Source organism: Mustela lutreola, chromosome 9 (assembly GCF_030435805.1).
Source record: "Mustela lutreola isolate mMusLut2 chromosome 9, mMusLut2.pri, whole genome shotgun sequence".
Taxonomy (NCBI): Eukaryota; Metazoa; Chordata; class Mammalia; order Carnivora; family Mustelidae; genus Mustela; species Mustela lutreola.
The window spans coordinates 87793614-87816699 of record NC_081298.1 but is presented as its reverse complement, the minus strand read 5'-3'; the positions used below and the strand labels follow the sequence as shown (position 1 = coordinate 87816699).

Genomic DNA, 23086 nt, shown 5'->3' with positions numbered 1-23086 from the left:
TAAGGAAGACAGTAAGTGTTTTCAAGCTTTGTTCTTGAAATATGCTTTTTGATTTCCCAATATATGTTAAGAAATGTCCATAATGTGTGTAAGGAACCTAGAAGTTGTAGTAGCAGCCAATAGGATCCCTGAGGCCTCAAGTGTTCAAAGTAGCATTTTATAATTGGGGTCTAGTCTCTGACAAGATTGAAGTGGGTTCTTGGCCCCACTCAACCCCTGGAAGACAGTCCACCTGAGAGCCTCTTCATTGTTTTGCTTTGGGGGGGGGTGAAGGGGATAGTTGCTCAGCTAACCAGAAGGCATGCCTCACTCTAGGAGCTCCTCCCATTGCTCCCACTTTTTATAGCAGTCTATTCTGATTTGAGCAAGGGAGGGTGTGCTGCGAGGGTGAAAATACTCATCGCAAGACCCAGCTTCTGGCCTGAGCAAGAATAGCTTGTTCATGGATCTCTGCTTTCCTGTTAAGTTTATCAGTTTCTTTGCAGGAGAAAAAGAGAGACCTGTATTAGAAAGTTTTCTTTTAGCCTCATTGATCTACTTAGAGGAATTCTATGTTAATGTAAAGTTGTTTATGTTGTTCATCAAGTTTGGGAGCCCTGAAAATAATTTTTGCCCCCCACCCATAACCATGTTGCTGTCAGGTGAGAAATCTGATAAAATGGATTTGATATATTTTTTTCTTTTTTGACACTCAGTCTGTTCCTTGCTTTATTACAACAGGTAGGAGAGAGGATTCACATTTTATAAAACCAACTAAGTATACAACAAGAGGTGTCCTAAGGAACTGTGTTATTGTCAGGCAAGTGTCACAGCTTCTTAGGTAATAGCTGCTCAGGCTTGTTTCCCTTTAGGAACCAAGAGAAGGATATTAATTCAGATTTTGAAATTCTTTAGGCTCCTGTTTACTGAATTGTCCCCGTTGGGAGTGTTTTTAGTGAGAAATTGAAATCTAAATTTTATCCAGTTGCCACACACTGAATTATTAATAATGAGCATAGAAAAGAGTAAAAGTTTTGCTAATTTAAAACTCCCTCAAATTTATGTAGCAACTGACATTTTTGGCATCCACTATTTTAAATAATGCTCCAGTGGCAGAATAAAAGTAGTTTACTTTAGAAAGACATACACAAAACATAAAAAAGGTAGGGGGGAGGTAAAAAATATAGACAGATGCATAAAGGTTTTTTTTTTTTTTTTTTCTGAAGTGGCATACTACAAATGATCAGTATCAAATTATATTACAAGGCTACTCTGTCAAAATATTTCACACTTTAACTCAGAAAGGTAAAAGCTACAACAGAAACTTTTGAGTTTGTTTTTTTGCTGCAGTTTCTTGTTAAAGAACAATAGTAAGAGCATGGCACTTTATTTTATATTTCATTTACATCAGAAAAATCAGGATCACTGTCAATATTATATGTAGATTAAAAACATAGTATTTAGTAATATGAACTTTAATTCACTTGTAGAATTGTTTTAAAATTTTGTTGCTACAGAAATTTCATATTTATTGTGATGGCATATCCTGTAGGAGATGGCTCTGGTTGAAGTAGTTTATTGGCTAAGGACAGAAAGAGAAAGAGGTCTCTTTGATCACTGAGTCCAAAGATCACATATATGCTAAAGGCACCAAAGAGCAAGCTTCAGTTTTAAGTGAAAAGTGGCCTTACGGGAAGGGTAATGCCTACCTTCATAGGTTTTTCCATTAATTAATACAGACCAACAGAACATACAATATTCTCCAGCCACTTGCGTATGCGTAAACCATAATTTTCTACCTACTGTTGATATCGTTACTTAAACCAATGATAGAAACCCATAAGCTAGGACTCCTAATTAGGAAGTATGTGGATATTTAATTTAGTTTTAATATTCTCGAAGGAAACAGCTACTAACCAAAGGTGGCGTGTCTTTAAAAAAAAAAAAAAATTGTCTCCAATGGCCAGTGCAGTTGGTATGAAAAGCAAACTTCTGCCCTCTGTGCAGATGCTGGGAAACCCTGTGAACAGAACTGTCCCCTGGAGCGCCCATCACTCATTGTGTGGAGCAGTGTCTTTCTCCATGAGCACTGTGTGGCAGTTCATTCTTTGTATGAATCTGTGAATGGCATATGTCAGGCCAATAAGACGACATTCCTATTCTGGGTAATAAATAGATGCCTTGTGTTTTTTTTTCTTTTTCTTTCTTTCTTTCTTTTTTTTTCCTTGAAGATCATGAGACAAACAAAACATGCTTGGCTGTCTAAAAATTTTCATTGAAACACAAATAAAAATTTCAAAATAAAAACATCCCAAAATTTTTTGAAAATGTATGACTTTTAACAGGGCAAAACAACTGCTTATTATCTAAACGAAGCACTTCAGACAGACAATGCAAACTCCCTTTTGGAAATCTGCTCTCTTCGTGGTCAGAGGGCTCCAAAAGCTGGAAAAGCTCATTTGTCTCCTCTCAAGGTCTTCTGTCCCCCATCTGCACTTAATTGGAAATACCTGCCGGGATTCACTGACACAAATATCACAGTTTGATTTATTTTCGAAACCCGGGATCATGGAAGCTGTGTTCTGTACCCATGGCCGCTCTCAGTTTAGAATGGAGTCAGCATCTGCTGGCCTGGCTAGCCTCCCCTTACCCTTGCACGCTGGCTCTGTGTGCAGCTCAGGCCCTGCCTCTGAGCAGGGATGGCAGAAGGGGGGTGAGTGTGCCGGGCGTGGCACCGCCCGAGTGGAGTGAGCTGTGCTGATGCGTGGGGTGGGGGCTGGAGGGAGGGGAGTGGAGGGCAGAGCTGGAGCCACCTCGCAACTGCTACAGCAGGTCTGACTAGTTTAGGTGCCCAGAGGCAGCTTTGTTTCTCTAGTGACTCCAGGTAGCAGCAAACCTAAGTTCTTAAAACTAATTCATGTCTAAATTACTATCTTTCTGTCTCTTTGCAGAAACTATAACTTTGCACAGTGCCTGGTTCAGAGGCTTTTGCTTTAACCGTCTTCATAGGTGGTTAACTGACCAGAAGCCCCTAAACCAAGCATTTTTTGTGGTTCTAGGGAGTTCCATGTAGAAGAGTGAAGGGGAAGGGATTCGGGCGCATCTTACGTATGAACACGCATGTTTGTAGTGGGCTGTGTGAATCTGTGGAACAAAAGGAAAAAGAACGACCTGAATGTGGCTTGGTCAGAAAGTTACATGCGGATATGCTCCTTGCTGCAAACGAACCTTTAACTCCTCGCTCTCCTCTCCTGGCTAGCTGCTTATCAACCCATGGCACGCTGCAGCTCCTGGGGCTTCCAGCAGAGCTGCCAGAGCACCCCACCCTGGTGTTTAGACGTGTTGCCCGAGTTAAAGTCAGGGAATCTGAAAGTCCCAAGGTCATCTCTCCACCAGAACAAGTTTGCATAAAATTCTAGCCACACAAGTGAGATAATGACGTGGCAACTGTTTTAAACCGATCCTCTCTGCGTGGTTATCCCATTTTATAATAACACATGATACAGATTTGCTTTTCAGATTTGTCTCTTTTTTGGAGGAGGGAACCTCCATATACATGTATGTGTACTTCTCTGCCTTTCCTGCTGCCAGAGAGAAGTGAGGGATTTGAATTCTGTGGTTTGCAGCTGAAGAAGACATTTTTGGTTGCCTCTCTGCTTGTCATGAACTTGGTGATGGTCTCTTCTGAGTAGTTTTTAAAACAGGCTGGTTTTTTTTTTTAATTTTTATTTTTTATAAACATATATTTTTATCCCCAGGGGTACAGGTCTGTGAATCACCAGGTTTACACACTTCACAGCACTCACCAAAGCACATACCCTCCCCAATGTCCATAATCCCACCCCCTTCTCCCAAACCCCCTCCCCCCAGCAACCCTCAGTTTGTTTTGTGAGATTAAGAGTCACTTATGGTTTGTCTAAAACAGGCTGTTTTTTTAAAAAATATTTTTTACCACACCCAGAAATGGAAAATAAGATAGATTTCATCTGATGATGATTTTTAGTGGTCTAATGGTAGCTGACTTACAAAGTCAAAGTGTGGATTCTTCAGGTGGCACCTGCCTTCTTGCTTCTGAGACTCCTGAAGATAGGCAGGGCGAATGGAATGTTAGGGGTAGCAAATGTGGTAGGCTGGAGGCAGGCTCTCCTTAGGGATTATCGAAGAGCTTTGAAATGTTGAGAGGTTGGTTCCTTAGAAAATAAATATTTATCACATTCAGTGAGGTACTCTATTTTTATTGTCTTTGACTAAGTGACTTTGTGTTCCATGGGTCACTAATTGTCAATATGCAGAGGTTCTCAGAAAGAAATACATTTTATCTCAAAGTAGCCCCAAAGTAATTATTTTTAAATATGAATGGCTGGCATATTTTACAAAGTATTATTCACTGCTCTCAAGTTTAGTGTGTTTCCTCATTTTCTTTTTTCTACTTTGTGAGTTATTCAAGTATATGATACGAAGTTTAAATTGTCTTTGTAAAACTTTATCACTAGCCTACCTAATTCTTAGGAGTAACTAAAATAAAGATGTTGATTCTGAGTATGGATGGACTGCGATGCACACAGTTGAATAGTTTCCTCCCGTTTATGTGTCTCTTAAGTCTATTTCTGTTATCTTGTACCTTCAGTTTTTATCCTCTCATGTATGTCATGTAGAAATTTCTTTTAAGGAATCCAGATTTAGACCATACAGTACAATGTTCGGTTTTACTCATTAAGTAAATTAAAATAAAATAATAACTAGACTGCATGTAGAAGTTAAGATGAAATGTTTGTTATTTTATAACACGTCTTCTTTAAAATGACTTTTCACAGTATTAAAGCGTTCTGCATTCGACTCAAAGATGAAAAACTACTCATTGCCTTTAAGAAACACTTCTATAAAAATGCTTCCTGATGTAGTATACATACTTAGTTTCCTAGTTTCATTCAGTGGCAGGTAGTTGGCTAAGAATACCTGAAAGGCAACCGTTTGTTTAATTAAAGTTTATTTAATTTTATACATATTCATTCTAACAAATTACATTTGCCTGTTTTAGTGTGACTGTTTTATAGATCTGATGATCCTCTTTGAAAAAAATACAAAGAACTGTCACTTACTTTTGGCAAAGCATTGGGTTTCTGCCCTAAGCCTTTTATTCCCCCTGCCATTGTTTATTACTGGTCTCTAATGTGAGGGGAAAAACAAGGTATCTTTGGGGAAAAGATGCTACAGGAGGGTTGAAACCAGAGTCCCATCCAAGCAATTATAAATACAGGAGAAAAAAATATTTTCATTATGCACGGGAATGGGGGTGGGGCAAGCAAGGCTGGCTATCCTTTACAGGCACATTCTCTGAAGGGAAAGAAAGAAATTAAAATCTAAGAATGTTTTTCTGTAATTGATTTTAAGTCTTTGGATTCAGCATGTTAAAGATGTTCCTGACACCAAGTTAGTATGAATTAGCGTCATAATTTAAATGATTATAAATTATCATAAATAATATGTTTATATTTACAGAGTTTCAAATGGAAAGATTGGTGTTAACAGTTAATTGCTTATGGACATTAGTATATAGAACCTCAACATGGAACCTCAATTTATAATTTGAATAGAAAAAGTTTCAGCAAGTAGTTACACAGTAACTGGTTTCATTATCTAAGGTTAACTTTGTTACATTTTACAATTAAATGGCTCCTCCCTAGTATCCTTTATGAAGTTTTCCCAAATAACTGCCTGAAGCCATAGCTGTTCAGTGTAGAAGTAGTTTCTTGTTCTTAAGAGGCAGAAGGATTATTGAAGGCTTTTCAATACTGGTAAAATTCTTAATGCTAACATTGAAACTAACTCACTGTGTGGTTGGGAGTCTACTTTAGGACCCTTGCTGGCAATGTTGAACTGTTGGCTTTTCCAGGTCCTCACCTTATGACTTGGGTTTGTATGTTTGTCGTTGTTGTTGTATGTTCTCACTTCAGGAACCCTCCAGGGGCTTTAACCATGGTTTTGGAAACATCAGTGTCACCTATATACAGGCAGCAAACTTTTCTACGTACAGTATTTTTAGAGCCTGCACCATAGCATAACATAATTCACTTTGGTCTTGGCAAAGCCCTTGGCTTGCTTAGCACTGTTCTGTGTAGACTGGAATTTGGGAAGAATCTCGGAAGTCTGTATACTTTGAGAGATGAATAGGTAGAATTGCAGTAATAATCAGACTTCAGGGGTGCCTTATTGCTCTTCTGCTCCCCCTTGTGGCTGGATGTGATGTGCTGTCTTTCAGAGTTTGAAAGGAGTTGACTTGTACTGGGCATGCTTGTTTACATGGAGCGTTAATATTAGCTTTCTTCTGTGTAAACTAACCTATCAAATTAATAGAATAGTTCTCGCTGAGGGTGTAAATAATTCATTGTGCTTATATGATTTTTTGAATTCGTAGCATTTTAAACATATGTGTGTGTTTTTAACTTTTTATTATGGAAAATTCCAAACACTTAAAAGTAAAAGAACAGTGTAATGTATCCCCTCATACTTATTATCCAGTTTCAGTAATTGTCAACATTGTGTCAGTTTTGTTTTATCTACAGGGCTAGGTTTTTTCCTAGAGGATTTAAACGTAAATCCAGGCATCATGTATTGATTGTGATTTTGTTAACTTACGTTCAGAATCTGTATATTTCTGCTCAATCTTTTCCTTTAAGGGTGTGGTGCTTTTAGCCAGAATCCTTAGGTAAAATAAAATAATTGTTAGAATTTCCATTGTCTTTGTAAGAAGGGGACTGGTCTCTCACCACCGACATCCCCCCCCCTCCCAAGCTTCTTAAGACTTAGACTTAAAATCTAAAATTCCGAGCTGGTAGAGGATCCAGTAAGACAGGATGTTAGAAACATTTTATACTACTTAACAGTTACATTCTAAAAAGCCCCTTTTTCTTTCCAGCTGTTTATTAACAAGGCCATGGTATAGTCCAAAGAAATATTCACCCGAAACATTCTCTCCCAGAATTTAAGTCTGGTTTGCCAACTAAATGCAGTTAGTTGTCCGCGTTTACATTTTCCTTTCCTTTTTCCAAGAGAAAAGACGGTATTTGACAAACCAACAGTGTCTGAAAGGGTCTTCAATTTAATGGAAGCATAGAGGTGAAAATCCTGAGAGGGGAGAGTTAGAGTTTCTTGAAACGTGGACTTTAGAAGACATTCCCAAACAGTGAAAGTTTTTGTTTTTCTTTATTTATATTTTTGGTTGAGTGAGAGGTGGACTTCCTGGCGGGATTTCGGTTTTATCTCTAGGCTTTGGGGCGCTCTCTGGAAGACAGGGAGGATTGTTCCCTGGGTCTCCGTGGCAATGCGGTGTGTGACCAGCGGTGAGCAGCCGGTGCCCCACGGCCCCAAGCCCCCCCGCGCAGCGGGCAGAGCCAGGAGGAGGCACTGCCGCCAACAGTGGTGTCGGGTTACAGCTGCAGACTAGCGCCCGAGTGCGCCTAACTGGCTTCATCTAGTGACTGGCTTCATAATTACATTGCTGATTTGTTAAGGAAGGCTTTGTCTTACTTACCAATTAGCATGGATGTTACTGCAGGGACTTCATCCTGGATGAGCTTTGCTTGGGTTTTGTTTGTTTGTTTGTTTGTTTGTTTTATTTTGCTGTTTAAAAAAAATAACCTTTCCCGAGGCACGCAGCTTTAGGGGTTCTGTTACTAACATTCCCCCCCTCCAAGTGTCTTCTGGGAGTCCTTACCCTGTCTGTAAATAAGCAGAGAGGCTTTCTCCCCGTTGGAATTTTGTCCCTGTTTCCGCCATTCCCTGAGGCCAGAGGCAGTCGCTTTGGGGTCTGAAGGCAGCCTTTGGGAGGGCTGATTCCATAGCCCCCACCCCTTTGTACACCCTCCTGTTCTCCCCCCCACCCCCCATGTCACCACCCATCCCTGCACTCGGGTTTCTGGCCCCTCTGCGAGGAGCAGTGAGGCACAGGGCACAGCCGTAGATAGTGAGCCCTTGAAGGACCGGGCTTGTTTCTGTTTGCTGTTTCTATGATCCTGCCCCCTCTCCCCTCACCTACCATGTCCTTTTCAGGGTGGCCTTTTTGTTCTCCCGGTGTGTTTTGTTGTTACTTGTAGGAGGGAGGGTGTTAGAAGGGTAGACATTATCAGAGTTCTGAGTCCTGTGTGTTTTTTAAGGTGTAACATTTTAACAGCATAGAAAGTTGTCTAAGCAAATGTGGCTTCCTCCCATTAAAGTTGGATCAGGCTTTTCCTTCCTGCCTGGGAGTTGCTGTGTGACAATCTGACAGACAGTGGAAGAACCATTTCTCAGAGTTGTGCCCTGTGGCTCTTGGGAGGTGTCCTCTCATGCACAGAAGCTCTCTGTTTGAACCACCTCAAAATACAGGATCCAGAATGCATCTTAAGGCAAGTATATATGGGGTGCGGAGAAGAGAAATGAGAATATTCCGTGTCTCAGAAGTTGTCTCAGAGCCAGTTCTCTGGCTGGCCTCTCTTTGGGTCTTGGAAGTCTGTCACACACACAATAATTGTGCCAGAGACACTCCTTCTTTCTACCACTCCCCCCTAAAGAAACTGAAAGTGTTTTTCCACTTAAAGGGCGGTGGGTTTTGGCAGCACAGGATGTCAAATGGGGAAATAGCCCCTGCTAGCCTTTTCGAAGACACTTGTCACACATTTTCTCTTAGCTTCTTTTTTCTTCAAATAAGCTTGATCCTTGAGGACAAACCATTGTTCTGAATTGTTGGTATCACTGTAAATATCTCATTTTTATGATTTTTAGTGTTAGCATGGGTACTTCTGTGCCCTTCAGCAATCGGTTACATTGGAGGTCACTCTGGAGGATGCAGATGAAAAGATTAGGGATGTGGCTTCTCAAAGCTCCCCTTTGAACGGGGAGCCTTTTTTTGAAGAGCTATTAACTAGTGTTTTTAAAGCATTTTTACTAAAGTACAGTATTATTACAGATATGTACATAGACCCTAAGTATCCAGGCTGGTGACCAGCTCCAGCCGTGCCCACCTCGTAGCCACCCTTCCCTGACTGCAGATACCATGGCTTACCTCTGCCTCGTTAACTGACTTTTAAAACAACATGTCACTTAATTGTGAAGCCTGCTACAGTTCCGAGAAGGGAAAACAGTGGATTTCTAGGTGTTTTTTTTTTTGTTTTTTTTAAAGATTTTATTTATTTATTTGTCAGAGACAGAGGGAGAGAGAACGAGTGAGCACAGGCAGACAGAGAGGCAGGCAGAGGCAGAGGGAGAAGCAGGCTCCTTGCCGAGCAAGGAGCCCGATGTGGGACTCAATCCCAGGACCCTGGGATCATGACCTGAGCCAAAGGCAGCTGCTTAACCAACTGAGCCACCCAGGCATCCCGGATTTCTAGTTTTTATTTACTAGTACAAAAGGAAATTGGAACAGGCTCTTGAAAATGTACACAAGGTATGAACCAGTTGGGCCTTGAGGTGTTTTGAAGTAATGATTTACATCCTTTTTTGACCTATACATAGAAAGCGAGAAAGTCAGCCCTTATGGTGGGCTGAGGAGGCTTCCCATTCAGACCACCACAGGATGCAGTGGTGATGCTGGGTCAGCAGCACTGCCATCTGTGGACCTGTCTGTGGGAGGCCCCAGAGGGCTGTGGAGAAGCCTGCAGGTTTAAGCAATGGGTTGTTGGGGGGAGAATGACGGAAGTAGTATTTAGCGAAAGCAGATTTAATAATCTTAATTTAAATGTAACACTTATTTTTGACAGTTCAAATAGCATCAAAGGAGAGGGTTTTTTTTTTTTAAATTTAAAACATAGCTTTTAAAAAGTTGAAAAACACCAAGTTAAAGAGAACTTTTGATTTTTTTTTTAAGTTTGCATTTTTCCCTTAATGCCTTAACAATATAAAAGCTATGAAATGTTAGCCTTTTAATATATGGGTAACACATAGGTAACATGTAGGTACTATTTCAGTTCCTTTTTGGATGCTGTGCTTGAGGCTTCACTACCTTGCACTCTAAGATCACAGCAAGAAGAATTTGGGTCCCACTGAGCTAGTGAGATCTGGTGTATCAGGCTGAGAAGCTGGACTTTACCATTAAATTGAGCCAAAGACACCTTAATTCTGCAAAGAGTTGGGTTTGTTTTATTTTTTTAAATGCCATTTGCCAGTTGCCTTTGCAAAAACTCTGTTCATTTCTCTTTTTTCCCTTACTTGCTTAGACACAAATAGGGAAGACCTTTGGACTCAAGATTAATTGGGTAAAAATATCCACAGGCTTAAATATGAAGAGGTTGGAGGGGGAAAAGAGGAAGTTGTGGTTCACGAAATAGGGTCCCCAGACCACCATTACCTGGAGACCTGGAAATGCCTTCTTGGGTCCCACATTTGACCTGTTGAATGAGAATCTTGGGGGCAGGGGGGCAGCATTCTGTGTTACTCACCTCAAGGTGAGTGTAATACTTGCCCAAATTTGAGGAGTGTGACAGGCATTTGTGAGACAGCCTTCTGAGCTGAGGCTTCCCTGCCCACCGGATGTGCCTCTATCTCACCGCTTTGACTTACCGACGGCCCATCCTGTACGGCTGCCTCCTCTGAGGTCTGTTCAGTTCTCCTCTTTCTCAGACCCTCCCGCCCATGCACTGTTCACAGTCAGGGACAAAGACACACACATCTCTATGTCGTTCAGTTCCCGGGCTGTCCCTCAGACTCTTTACTCATTCTTTCCATTCATCATTCATTTAGTCAGGGTGGGGGGTTATGGGGCGTCTTCTGTGTGTCCGAGACTGCCCTGTCCTGAGGATACAGAAATGAATGAGACAGAGTCTGCCCTCATGGTGCTTACTGTCAGGATTAGGAAACAGGCCTTAAGAGACAATCCCGCCTTAAATTTAAATCTCAAATCCTATCTCCAAAAGTTTCTCCTCATCACCCCAGCCCATAATAACCTCTCACATGCCTTGCTCTGGGCAGTCACTCAGAATCTGGAAATGCAGGGGCGACTAGGTGGCTCAGTTGGGTAAGCCGCCAACTCTTGATTTCAGCTCAGGTCATGATCTCAGGGTCCTGAGATTAGCCCCACATCCAGCTCCAGGCTCAGCAGGGAGTCTGCTTGAAGATTCTCTCTCCTTGCCTGTCTGCACCAACCCCTACCCCTGCTCATGCTCTCTCCTCTCAAATAAATAAATCTAAAAAAAGGAGAAGAAAAGAATCTGGAAGTGCAAACTCCGCCATAGTGAGGTAATAATAGGCTCCTATGTTTCTGCTCCTTTTTCTTCCGAGGAATGTTTTAGTGACCCTTTGTGACTTTTGATCATTTGCCCACGCAGATTGTAGCCTTTGAGGGCAAGGTCCTTTCTGATGAAAGTTGTGCAATTGAAAGCTGGGTTTGGTATATAGAGTTGTATCAGTGTTAAGCTTACTAGAAAACTCTGGAAGAGAAGTTTTCATTATATTGCTACCCATGGGTTGCTCTTTATCTTCAAAGCTCAGTTTGCCGTAGTAAATACTTGCTAAAATTTATGTTAAGAAAATCAGCATGCTAGGCATTTGTTTCCTAACAGGTTTATTGGAAAGAAGGGTGTTTTATCATGAACCTTATATTAAAAGCCACCAAATATCCAAGAGAAGTGTTTGTGGTTGGCTTCAGGCTCCTTTTTGGAGGGGCAGAAAGGGGAGGAAGCAACCCCCTCCTTCCTCCATTGTGGAGGAGGGGCTTGTCTCTTACCAGCCCTGAAATTCAGGGTCCTTTTTGGATTTTTTACTGAAAAAAGGGGTAGACAACCTGTGGTTTGGGCTAAAGTCATCCCAAGCCAAGAGAGGAGACAAAGACTGGTGTCAGGTCTCTGGGTGGCCTAGAAGCAACACTTGTCACAAGCTCCTCCTTTCGGTGAACTTCGGGTCCGTTGTCCAGGTGTCGGTGTTGGTGTCAGTGCTGGCTGCACAGCTAGGGTCTGGGAGTCAGGAACAGCAGAACAGCCTCTCCTCCAGTGTTAACCTTGAAGCACTTAATGAGCCCCAGCCAGGAGGCCTTTTCAAAGGTCACATGCTTCTCCAATCTCGGGCTTTAAAGAGCTATTGTTATTTTCTTAGTTTGCCTGAGAAAGAGGCTTCTGAGGAGCTGCTGACCCTGGATTTGGCTAGCCCAGCTCCAGGCCGAGGGACACCATTTGCCCTCAGGTTCTTGAGTGGCTGGTCTTTCCTTCTCTGAACCGTGCCCTGCTCCAGGAGGTGGGCATTAACACCCGCCCTGAGAGAGAGAGAGAGTTCTCAAAACCTCCCACCCCGAGGAGTTGGAGGCCTCTTCTGAATGTGGTCAGTGGCAACACTTGACTCAATGTTTTACTCAAACTCTGGAAAAACTTTAATCTTTAAAAAAAATTTTAAATCAAAAGCCTCTAAGCAAAAAAGTGGACTGGATTTTATCATGTTGCATGTTATTCCTTTCTTTAAAAATCTCAATAGAATCAGGATTACAAATCAGTATTGTGTGCGTTTTGCAGTCTCGATGGGTGTGTGGAGCCAGCCTGGCCTCATAAAATGCCATAGTGAAAGGAAGGCTAACCTGCTTGGAGACACTCTGTCGTGGGCTCTTATTTACACTTTTGAAAAGCATCCAAGCTTTGATTTGTCTGTCCTGCCCTCAGATTTTGCTTACAAGGGTCCTCCTCCTTCCTTTTCCAGCATTACAACATCTTATCAGGCTGTTCCTAAATCATTAGGATTATCACACAGCTATGACCAGCTGGATCATTCTAATTGGAAATTAAGTGCTTCTCACATTGCAATCTCTTTGAAAACATCACCACCGATCTCCTTCAGCTATGGGAATTCTGCTAAATGCCTAGTACTGCATGCTTGGTAAATATTCGAGTTTTATCAATTTATTGATAATTTCTAGAGAAGTAATCCTTATTGAGAAAGTTATTGAGAAAGCCCTATTGTTTATTCTGGCAACCAGTATTTAAAAGACAATCCTATATTGATGACTAGAAGACAAAGAAAAGCCTACACTGTTTTAGCTATTCCCTCTCCTCCAGAAAACCAGTAAAAATTCCAAGTGCTATTGAGCTTACTAATTTGTTTTTAGTTGTTTGGTATTTGATTTTGGTTTACATTTAAGGACAGTGCTTCTCAAACTTTTTGTGATGAAGAACCGTCTTGTTTGTTTTTTCTTTCATAGATGAATACTTATGTAAAATATAAAAATACTTAATAGAGAAATGAAATTTAAGTACAAAGACAAAAACAGAAGCCTCATTTTAGAAATTAGACTTATAGACATATAGTTACTCTGTAAATATGCTGTTAAACATTTCTAAATAATATAGTATCTCTGTTTAACTCCTCATGGGCCAGTAACAATTCACAGATTGGCACCTTCTGCAGACCACGCTTTGAGCAACACTGTTTGGGAGTATATTTCTCTGCATTTGTGTCGTCTCACACAGATTTCCATGTATTGGGTACTATTACATTATAACCTATAACACAGACCATCTACCAGCTTTATAATGAGAATTAAATGCACTTGGTGAGCTCTTTGGCAAAACTGAAGTTTTCCTAGAAATGAATATTTAAATGCTTAAATTTTAGGCAGATAACAAACTGTATAACTGTTTGAAAACACAGTCGTCCAGTAACACTTCTAAGGCATAAAGGAGAAAGTGTTTTGTAATGTGAAATGAAATCACCTCCTCTCTGATTCACACTCAAGTTAAAATGAGTGCAGATACTTTAGGTGGGAAATGTTCTATGCAAAGTATATACACAAATGAGACTTTCTAGCACTAAACAATAGGAAATGTTTTGTCATGTGAAGTAGTAGATACAAGAGTTATTACCACTGTATCTTCCTTGCCTCATAGAAGATTATGGGACTGGTCTTTGGTCCTTGTGATTGACATCCATTTTCTTAATGTTTCCATGAGGGAGAGCATTCCATACAAGTAACTTAGATTCTTTATGAACATTAACAAATCCTCAAGCTGACTGACATTGCTGGGTTGTGGCTGTTCTCTCCCAGGGACTGAGGCGTGAGGAGGCAGTCACTGCAGGTGGAACTCGTGTGCCCCGTGACCACCCGCATGTTTGTCTGCTTGGGAGGCAGTGGGGGTGGGCAGCGAGGTCTTCCTCAACAAATTGTCTCAAGGAAGATCTGTGAGTTTTATTATGGTTAGCCTTATTCCTTTATGATGAGACTCAACTCAAAAAATGAGAATGAGGTGTAGGAGATGATTTTCACCCCCTTGAAGACCAGGCTTTATTCATCTGCCGACTACCCTTTTTCTGGCAGAGTGCCCAGGATAGCATAGATGCAGAATGAGTAAAATATAAAGGATTCAGCGAGGCTGCACGTGAATCAGCTGAAGCAATTCAGTAAAGGCAAGTCGCTTTTAGAAGAAAAGTCGGATAAGTACAAACTGCTTGTATATGAAGAGATCTATGAGTGAGTGGCACTGAGGGTAGGATTAATACTCCTCTGTGGGTAAGTGCTGCAGAGGTTGGGGGTGTGGGTAGGAATCACAGGCCTGAAGTAATGAGAACCATGTCTCCTGGTCTGGATGGCAGAAGAACAACTTCCGTGATTAATGGTTAGCAGGTGAGGTCTATGAGGCGAAGGCCAGTGGTCTTGATGGTGGAAGTTCTGAAAGGAAGGACCACTCTCCAGAAGGTGCAGCCCCTTGAGGGGGTCTTCACTGAGGCAAGAGCAGGCAAGGAGGCGGCCTAGGTTGGGAGCAGCACGTGAAGTGGGGCAGGAGTTAAAATTCAAGCCATTCGTACATACTCAAGGTCTGAGATAGGAGGTGGTGGTTTTTTTTGAAATAGTATGTATCTCTGGAATCACAGTAGGTATTTGTTATGAAATGTCTCCCGTACTCAAACAGCAGTGCTTATAATCAGAACAAATTACTTTTGAATTTGTCCAGTGCGTTCAGAGGTAACTGTATGTAGTCAAATTGAACCATTGGCACTCGGGCTGGGAAAGCCACATTCCTCCACTTTATTCTAGGCTGAAAAGCGGTGGCAGCTCCATCACTGTGGTCATTTGACACAGGCCAAGAGCTTCACCACATGTCACCAAACAGGCAGAAAAGCTCTGTGCATAATGAGGAAGGAAAAGGCATTTTGAAAGCACACAGGGTTCTACGAAAATTGTCCATGCCCTTCTCCCCACTTCTCCACCTAGGTTCTTTTAATCATTCAAGATGTGTTCAAGCTATAATCTTTGACACCTTTATCTGTTAGGTCATAGCATTGCTAGTGTTTTCTTGGGCGTTAAAAATAAATCTGTTTGGGGGAGGGAAATGGAACCTGCATGGTAATGTTAGGCAAGCCAACGCAAGCGCAGGAGTGGAGCAAGTCAAAATCATGGTTTCCATGGTAACGTTTAACTTGCCTGTGTCGTACACATTTCTCAAGAAATACATTCACCAGACTACCTAGTGATAAAAATTGCTCCACCAGCATACAAAGGTAGATTTCCCAATGCTCTCACATTCCAAAAGATTTCCCCCAATTAATTCATCTCTTCTAACCAACCTTGGGTAAGGAACTCAAGTCCCAACTCCTGACCGCCGAGTCAGCGCCTTTTTTTTTTTTTTAGGGGAGAAATTCGTTTTCATGTGATTAATTCCACTTCCTTCCTTTCCCCTTTGCAGATATATGTTGGGTAAAGGAGAAAAACGGAAGTTTGATGAGCATGAAGATGGGCTGGAAGGCAAAATCGTGTCTCCCTCCGATGGTCCATCCAAGGTGTCTTACACCTTACAGCGCCAGACTATCTTCAACATTTCCCTTATGAAACTCTATAACCACAGGCCCCTCACCGAGCCCAGCTTGCAAAAGACCGTTCTGATCAACAACATGTTGCGGCGGATCCAGGAGGAGCTCAAACAGGAAGGCAGCCTGAGGCCGGTGTTGGCCGCCGCTGCCTCGCCCCCGCCCGACTCGCTGAGCGCCAGCTACCGGGAGGCGCCGGCCGTGCTCAGCGCCCCCACGCCGCCTCCGCCCGCGCTGGCCAGCGACCTCGGAAGCACTACGCCCCTGGAGGCCTGCCTCACGCCTGCCTCGCTGCTCGAGGACGACGACGATGCCCCGTTTTGCACTTCCCCGGCCGCGCCGCCCGCGGCTCCCGCCAGACTCCCGGCTCCAGCGCCCCCGCCGGAGAAGGACAGCTTCTCCTCCGCCCTGGACGAGATCGAGGAGCTCTGTCCCACATCTACCTCCCCAGGGGCCGCCGCGGCTGCGCCCGACACCTCCCGAGGGGGCTCTGGTGCGCCGAGCGTCCCGAGGCCCGACGACCCCAAGCTGATGGACTCTCTGCCCGGGAACTTTGAAATCACGACGTCCACGGGCTTTCTGACAGACTTGACCTTGGACGACATCCTGTTTGCAGACATCGACACGTCCATGTATGACTTCGACCCCTGCACGTCCGCGGCAGGGACAGCCTCCAAGATGGCCCCGGTGTCGGCCGACGATCTCCTCAAGACTCTGGCCCCGTACAGCAGCCAGCCGGTGGCCCCGAGTCAGCCTTTCAAAATGGACCTCACGGAGCTGGACCACATCATGGAGGTGCTGGTCGGCTCCTAAGAGCCCCAGACCGGTGCCTGCGCCGCCCAGACCCTGCGAGTGTCCCCGCACCCCCCAGCTCTCCGCACTGTGCATGCACCCTTGCTTGCCTTTTTCAGAGAAAAAGATCGTTTTACACAAGGATCACACTAGTTTTTGCTTTGAGCAGAGTTGGAGTGCCTTCATCCACGTATGACCACTTTTAATATGCTTTTTTGAGTGGTTCTCAGAGACCTACTGCCCTGGAATAGGAAAGACTACATTGGAAGACAATGTTGCTATGCTGAATGACAAAAATAAACAGTTCAAGTGAAGCACAAGGAATAAGTTGGAAAAGCTGTACATTGCATGTGCATATTTGTCTATTTTTTCTATAAGTTTTATTGCAAGAGGTAAAAAGAGAATATATATATATATATATATATATATATATATATATTATTTAGATAATCTCAGTACCTTTTCTGGCATTTTCGCCCTGTATAGGTTGACTTGGCAATTCAGCCTTTTTAGAGGCATTAACTACTCCTCCTAAGTGTTGCATTTACATGGCTGTTTAGAAACTGCTGCCCAAATTTATTTTATATTTTTGTACAGATTCTGCAGTTTATGATATTGTTTTTCTAAAAACAAATGCTGTTTATACATATGAGATAGCTATTTTGATAGGATTTGCTCACATAGTTCCTGCAAACTTCAGATGTACAAGTTGCACTTGTACTTTTATAGAGTTGTAATGTTTTATATGTGTTTGGTGCAAAGAGAAAATTGGATCAGATTAACCCGCAGTCGATGTCCCCAAATGCAAACACACACACACACACACACACACACACACACTGCTTTAAGAAAGGGCCAGGCGATATCACACCCAAATTTCACAGGCACCGACCCCCTGGCACGAACACCCGCCAGCACTGTGACTTCCAAAGCCAGAGCCACGTCTGCTCATCAAACTTGCATTAAGCAGTTGGCGGGAGATGGCCCATGGAGCTGGGGTGGGGGGAGGTTTGAAGTGATGGTTCTCTTTAGCTCCCTCTCTTGATATCGAATACTCACTGTATTTATGCCAAGTTTGTGCTTTTAATTGTTCTTATTTTTTTTAAACAGAAACCCAGATCTTTCCCTTTTGGCATAATTTTTACGATGACCTGAAATTTTACATGAGAACAAAATTTTCTGAAAAGTAACTGACCTCTTTGTGGAACTAAACCCTGTTTGCAATGCTTAGAGCTCACAAGGAAGAAACTACCCCAGAAGGCATCCACTGTGTTGCTCAGTTGTCTTTTCCAGCTTCCCTTCCCTAGAGCTTTTGTTCCCTCTGTTGCTAAGTGCTGAAAATGGCATCTTCGTGATCACCACAGTGAGCATAGCTCACCCCGGCCCAGCCTGGGTGCTGTCTTGTAACATCCGTTGGCTCTTGAACCTGGAGTTGGTACCATTATGTCACAGCTTCCAGTCTTGTTGCTTTCTTGATTCAACTGCTTTAACTACACTTTACAAGGCTGTTTTACCCAAATACACAGACAGGACTCTCTATGCATGTTCCTCTTCCTTCCCCCTGCTTCCCCTCCACCCCACCCCCACGCCCCACCCCCAGGACACTTGAGAAGGAGCTTCTTATTCCTAGTGGTGTATATTTAATTTAAAAAAAAAAAAAACATTTGCAATGTATCATGCTTGTTGCCGAAATTGTTGATGGCCTTTTCGTTTCAGTTTTTTTTTCTTTCTTCCAATGGTACTTTAGCTGGTTACAACCTATATTGTTGAAATGCAGATGGCTTCTTTAGGAATAACTTTTATATTTATTTAAGAATTTTTAAATTATGGGATTTGTGTTATTGTTGTTGTCTTTGTTGTTGGTCATTTGTCAATATCCAGTCACCAATTCTGCTCACTTCTTGCCATGGATAAAATTGAGTCTTTCTGGACAATTAAAAAAGACAGCTTTATAAAATGGCACTTTAAACAAGCCATAGATAGTTTTATTTTTATAATGCACATGGCAGAGCAAATACATTTGTGATGAAGGAACTGCTCATTTAAGCAAAAGATTTGTGTATGGTATGATTGAATTCTTCTATATTCGAATTTACATTTTTCCCCACTTGAATGTGTTTTCAAAGGCTAATCGGCCCCTCAGTAGAGCAGTGAGAGATCAAATTGCACTTGTTCTCCTACAAGCAGCCTCCACCTGGACGCAGATGGGGCATTTCCTTTGACAGGACCAGGGACCATCTAGCTGAGGTGAGGCCTGTTGTAGATGCTTCCGGTGTCACTGTGCCTGTCCATTTTAAGAGCTTCCTCTTCCTGTGGAGAACAAGGCAGCCCAGGCGCCGCACTTCTGATAACCGGAGGCCCTGGCGAACTCCCCACATGCCGCATGCACATACATACGTGTACAGACACAATAGTGTTGATTATTCTGAACAATACCAGGGTAAGGCAGTTGATTTGCCATTGTTAAAAACTGATTTACAGTAACTTAGAACAACTGTACTTTGGTTGGATTAGCAAATCGTGTGTTTAAACAAATCCCATATGTTGGGCAACAGTTCAAATAAGCGTAACAAAGTGTTGCCCAAACATGGTTCTCTGACTCTCTCGTATTTGTAAGGCTGGGCTTCCAAATCAAAACAAAAAACCCCCAACAACAGCAGGCAAATAAATGCTTTTTAATGCTGGACCCTCACCATAAATGCTTGCTATTCCAGGTCTGTTGAGGAAGATGTGGGAAATTAGGGGCCCATTTTTCAAAGAGCAAAAACATCCAAGTGTCCAAGTGACTGCTGTCTTATTTTCACAAAGTGAGGTCCCAACAGGGAAGAACGCGGGCCTGGGTGTGATCTCCAAGCCCCAGGTTGAGTGTGGGAGTGCTTCCAGATGCCACCTGGCTATCGTGCCTTTCCCCTTCCTAAAGGACATTGCGTGGCATCCGGACTCAGCCTGGCAGTTGGAGGTGCCTTTCTGAGAAAGACATGCTGGGTGGGGCTGGGAGAGGAAAATTGACAGTGATGTGCAATGAAATGACAAGATGAGAGCAGAATCATAAGAGCTTTGAATTTGAAGTGATTTTTTTCATAAGTTATTTATTCCTTTTTTTTTTTCTGTGTAAATATATTTATTTGACTGTGGAGCTCTAACAACATCTGGATCATACCATGTGCAAGAATGTATGGTAGGAATGTATTCTCTTGTAGGAATGTCAGTTTGTGTTCCAAGGGGGTCTGACCAGGCCCCTGGATCTTCTCTCGTATGCACGGTCCACATCCAGTTTTCGCCTCTTCTCTAATGTAGGTCTATTTGAAATATGCAAAGGGTATGGATGAGGAATGTTTCAATACCTCCAAATTTTTAAGAAAATCAAGCATCAAAGGGTTGATATTTTTAAACTTTTTTTAGTAACACTTTCTCTTGATGACAGAAGGGGCAGCCACACTGACACCCTCGTTCACACCAAAGGGTGAGAACTAGCCAGAACCTCCGCTATACCTCGAGTGTCTTTATCAATTGAGCTTTTTATTGCCATATCCCCGTGGAGAATCCTAACTGCCCTGAGGTCAATCAAGGAAAATTTATTAAATAAATAAGCTCCAAAGAGCCAAAGTATCATCTTACAGATCGTTTTTAAAGCTTAAATTTATTAACCACCTTTGTGGTAAACAATGAATTATGAATACCACAGGGCAGCCTTCTTAAATGACAGATGTAAAAAAATAGACAACAAAACTCTACTTTGTGCAGCAGTTGTACCCTCTATATTAATTGTCTTAATTTCAAAACCTTGCTGTTACAAATTGGACCTTTATACCTTTTCTGAAAATATTGAAAAGAGCATATTTAACCAGTTCTGGCCGTGAATGGTTAACTTCCTGTCACTGCCGAAGGCAGCGAACTGTGTGTGTCCTGCTTGTGTACAGTTGTCCTCAGTGCTTCTAAGAATGAGTCTGATGGTTCTTGAAAATTAGCCAGGATCAAATGCTGTGGCAGACAAAGCCAACAAAAATTGCAGACGTGTTTTGGGGATAACAAGTTTGGAAGAGAAATACAGTCCAGACAAGCAAACAAATACAAGATTTTGGAAAATATGTACATAGTGAGATGTTTGGTGCACGGTTTTTGAGGAAGGCTTTTGTCAAAAAGGAGGTATAACCTTTCCCCCCACAGACCTGAGAGCTGTGCCTTTTCTATGCAATATTACAGACGTTACATCGGAACCCAGATAGCTGTATTCACATGTAGGTTTGGGCTGTAATCTAAACAAATTGGACAGATTAAATGTACATGGAAATGAGCAGTCTTACTTTTGTAGTTTTATATTATACAATAAACAGTTAAAAGATGAGCGAGGCGTGTTTGCAGTTTGCTTCTGACTGGAGCACAACCAGCTCCAATTGTCACAGTTCGCTGGTGTGAAGGAACGGCCCACCCTCAGCCTGTACTGGGGTTGGTGCAGACCTTCTCACCCTGTCTTGGCCTCAGGAGCACATTTCCCTCCTGGTTCTCTCCCGTGCCTCTTGGACCCTTCTCGATCTCCTGGTGCTCACTTATCTTCCCCAGCTCTCTCTTTCCTGGTGGGATCCAATCCACTCAGGACAACGAAGACCTGTTTGCCGCTCCTGCCTCTCTCTCAAGCTCTGGAGTTAAGTTTATCTGCCAAGCTCGGCCACCCCACACTCACCATGCTTCCCCTCAGGGCGGATCCTTCTCCTTTGGTCCTCCCTCTTGTCCCACACTCTGTTCCCCAATGTCCACGCTCCCTGGCTGCCTCCTTTCCATCCCTGCCACAGCTTCCCCAACACCGGCCCTCTTCCCTCCTGCAACTGCTTCCTATCTACTGTCAATGCCACAGCGGTTTCTTTAACATCCTTGATGCTAGAGTTGACAGAGTGCCAGTGGTCCAGGCATTTCTGGCCCATCATACCAGCTGGCGAGGGAATGGAGCTACATGTGAAGGTCCTGTAAAATGAGGGTTCCATTCAACCACCAGTGGGATATTTGGGGGTTGGTGTTAGGGAGAGGTTAGGGGTTGAATTCTGTGCTCCAAAATAGATGTTGACGTCCTAACCCCCAGTACCTCAGAACGTGACCTTAATCCACAAATAGGGTCTTCACAGAGATAATCAAATCAAAATGAGGTTATTAGGGGGAGCCCTAATGCAATATGACTAATGGCCTTATAAGACGCGGAGATGTTGACGCACAAGCACCCAGGGAGTACACCAGGTAAAGATGAGGGCAGAGAACAGGGTGATATGCCTCTAGGCCAACAAACACCAAGGACTGACAGCCAACCCAGAGAAGCTAGGGTAGCAGGTCTGCCCCTCCCCACCTCCCCCAGCCCTCAACAGAAACCAACTCTGCTGACACCTGGATCTCTGACTTCCAGCCTCCAGAACCACACATTTCTGTTTAAGCCACTCAGTTTGTGGTACGTTGTTACAGCAGCTGTAGCAAACTAATCTAGGGGAGGAGAACAGGCAGGAGGAGCTCTTTCCAGACATTGCGGTGGAAGATACTCATTAGGCAGCTAGAAATAAGAATCTGCTGCTCAGTAGAGAGGTTTGTCTCCGGAATATGAGCAGCTGCTATTAATTAGAGATAGAACTTTGGGAAATTATTCACTCTGTGCTTGTGAGGGCAAGATAAAGTCACAGCTCCTAAATCTTTTCGAAAATGTTCACAATGCAATGAAGATGCAAAATTGGAATATTGTCTTTCCTCGTGCCCCCAGCCGTGCCTACCACAAAGTATGCACCCGAAATATCTGTTGAATTAAAAGAAGGAAAAAGGGCTATAGTTCTCTTTACCATATGGGAGAAGCCCAGAGCTCAGCCTTCCTTGTCTGGGTCCCTAGCCAGCTCCTATCCCAACCCTCTGGATGCCCCATTCCCAGCACACATATCCTTGCTCACGCCCCTCCCTCTGCTTGTAGAAATTTACCCATCACTCCAAGGCCAAGTTCAAGTGCCTAGCATGAGCTTTCTCTACCCATCCCCCCCAGTCAGAACTGACATCTTCCTCTGCTAGAGGGCTCTGGAAACGCCTGGAAATGCTCTCAGCAAGTTCTGCCAGGTCTTAGGTGAGCTGTGCACCCTTTGTTTCCTCCACTCCCTTCTGCTCTGTGACCTCCTGATGTTCACCTTTGCCAGAGGTCTGCAAACTATGGCCCTTGGGCCAAATCCTGTGGACTGCCTATTTGTTTAAGTAGAGTTTCGTTGGAATACAGCCACATTCGGTAATCTGTGCAGCTGTCCTACTGCAATGGCACCGAGACCCTAAGTCTCCCAAGATCTAAAATATCTGGCCCTTCTCAGAAAAAATCTGCCAGACCCTGATGTTTGCAAACCACATAAAGCCTCAGTTGGTGTCTGATCCTAGCTGGGGCCCCAAAGTGCCGCAGGGCCCGGCCCCTGTGCCCAAAGGCACTTGTGAACTGAATACAGTAGGCGTTAGGGACAGGCATCTCCGGGTGCTGGAGGAGGGGCTGCAAGGGCCAGAGGAGACAGAGCGGTCCGCGTTGTCTCACGAGAGCGGCCATCTTCTAGAGCTAAAGATGGCGGAG

At 43.2% G+C, this 23086-nt stretch overlaps 1 protein-coding gene across 3 annotated transcripts in view; it reads left to right on the top strand.

Annotated features, from left to right (window-relative positions):
• The window catches only part of SERTAD2 (SERTA domain containing 2), a 119151-nt gene extending 98285 nt beyond the window's left edge, over nt 1-20866 (top strand). For 2 of the 3 annotated variants that reach the window (XM_059187829.1, XM_059187828.1), the window contains exon 2: nt 15609-20866. In XM_059187829.1, the coding sequence (XP_059043812.1) occupies nt 15613-16542 (930 nt within the window). In that variant the 5' untranslated portion in view covers nt 15609-15612 and the 3' untranslated portion in view covers nt 16543-20866. Of the gene's footprint in view, nt 1-12646; nt 12808-15608 lie in introns of those variants that run through there. The other variant, XM_059187830.1, reaches the window with a different exon arrangement.
• Nucleotides 20867-23086: the final 2220 nt, after the last annotated feature.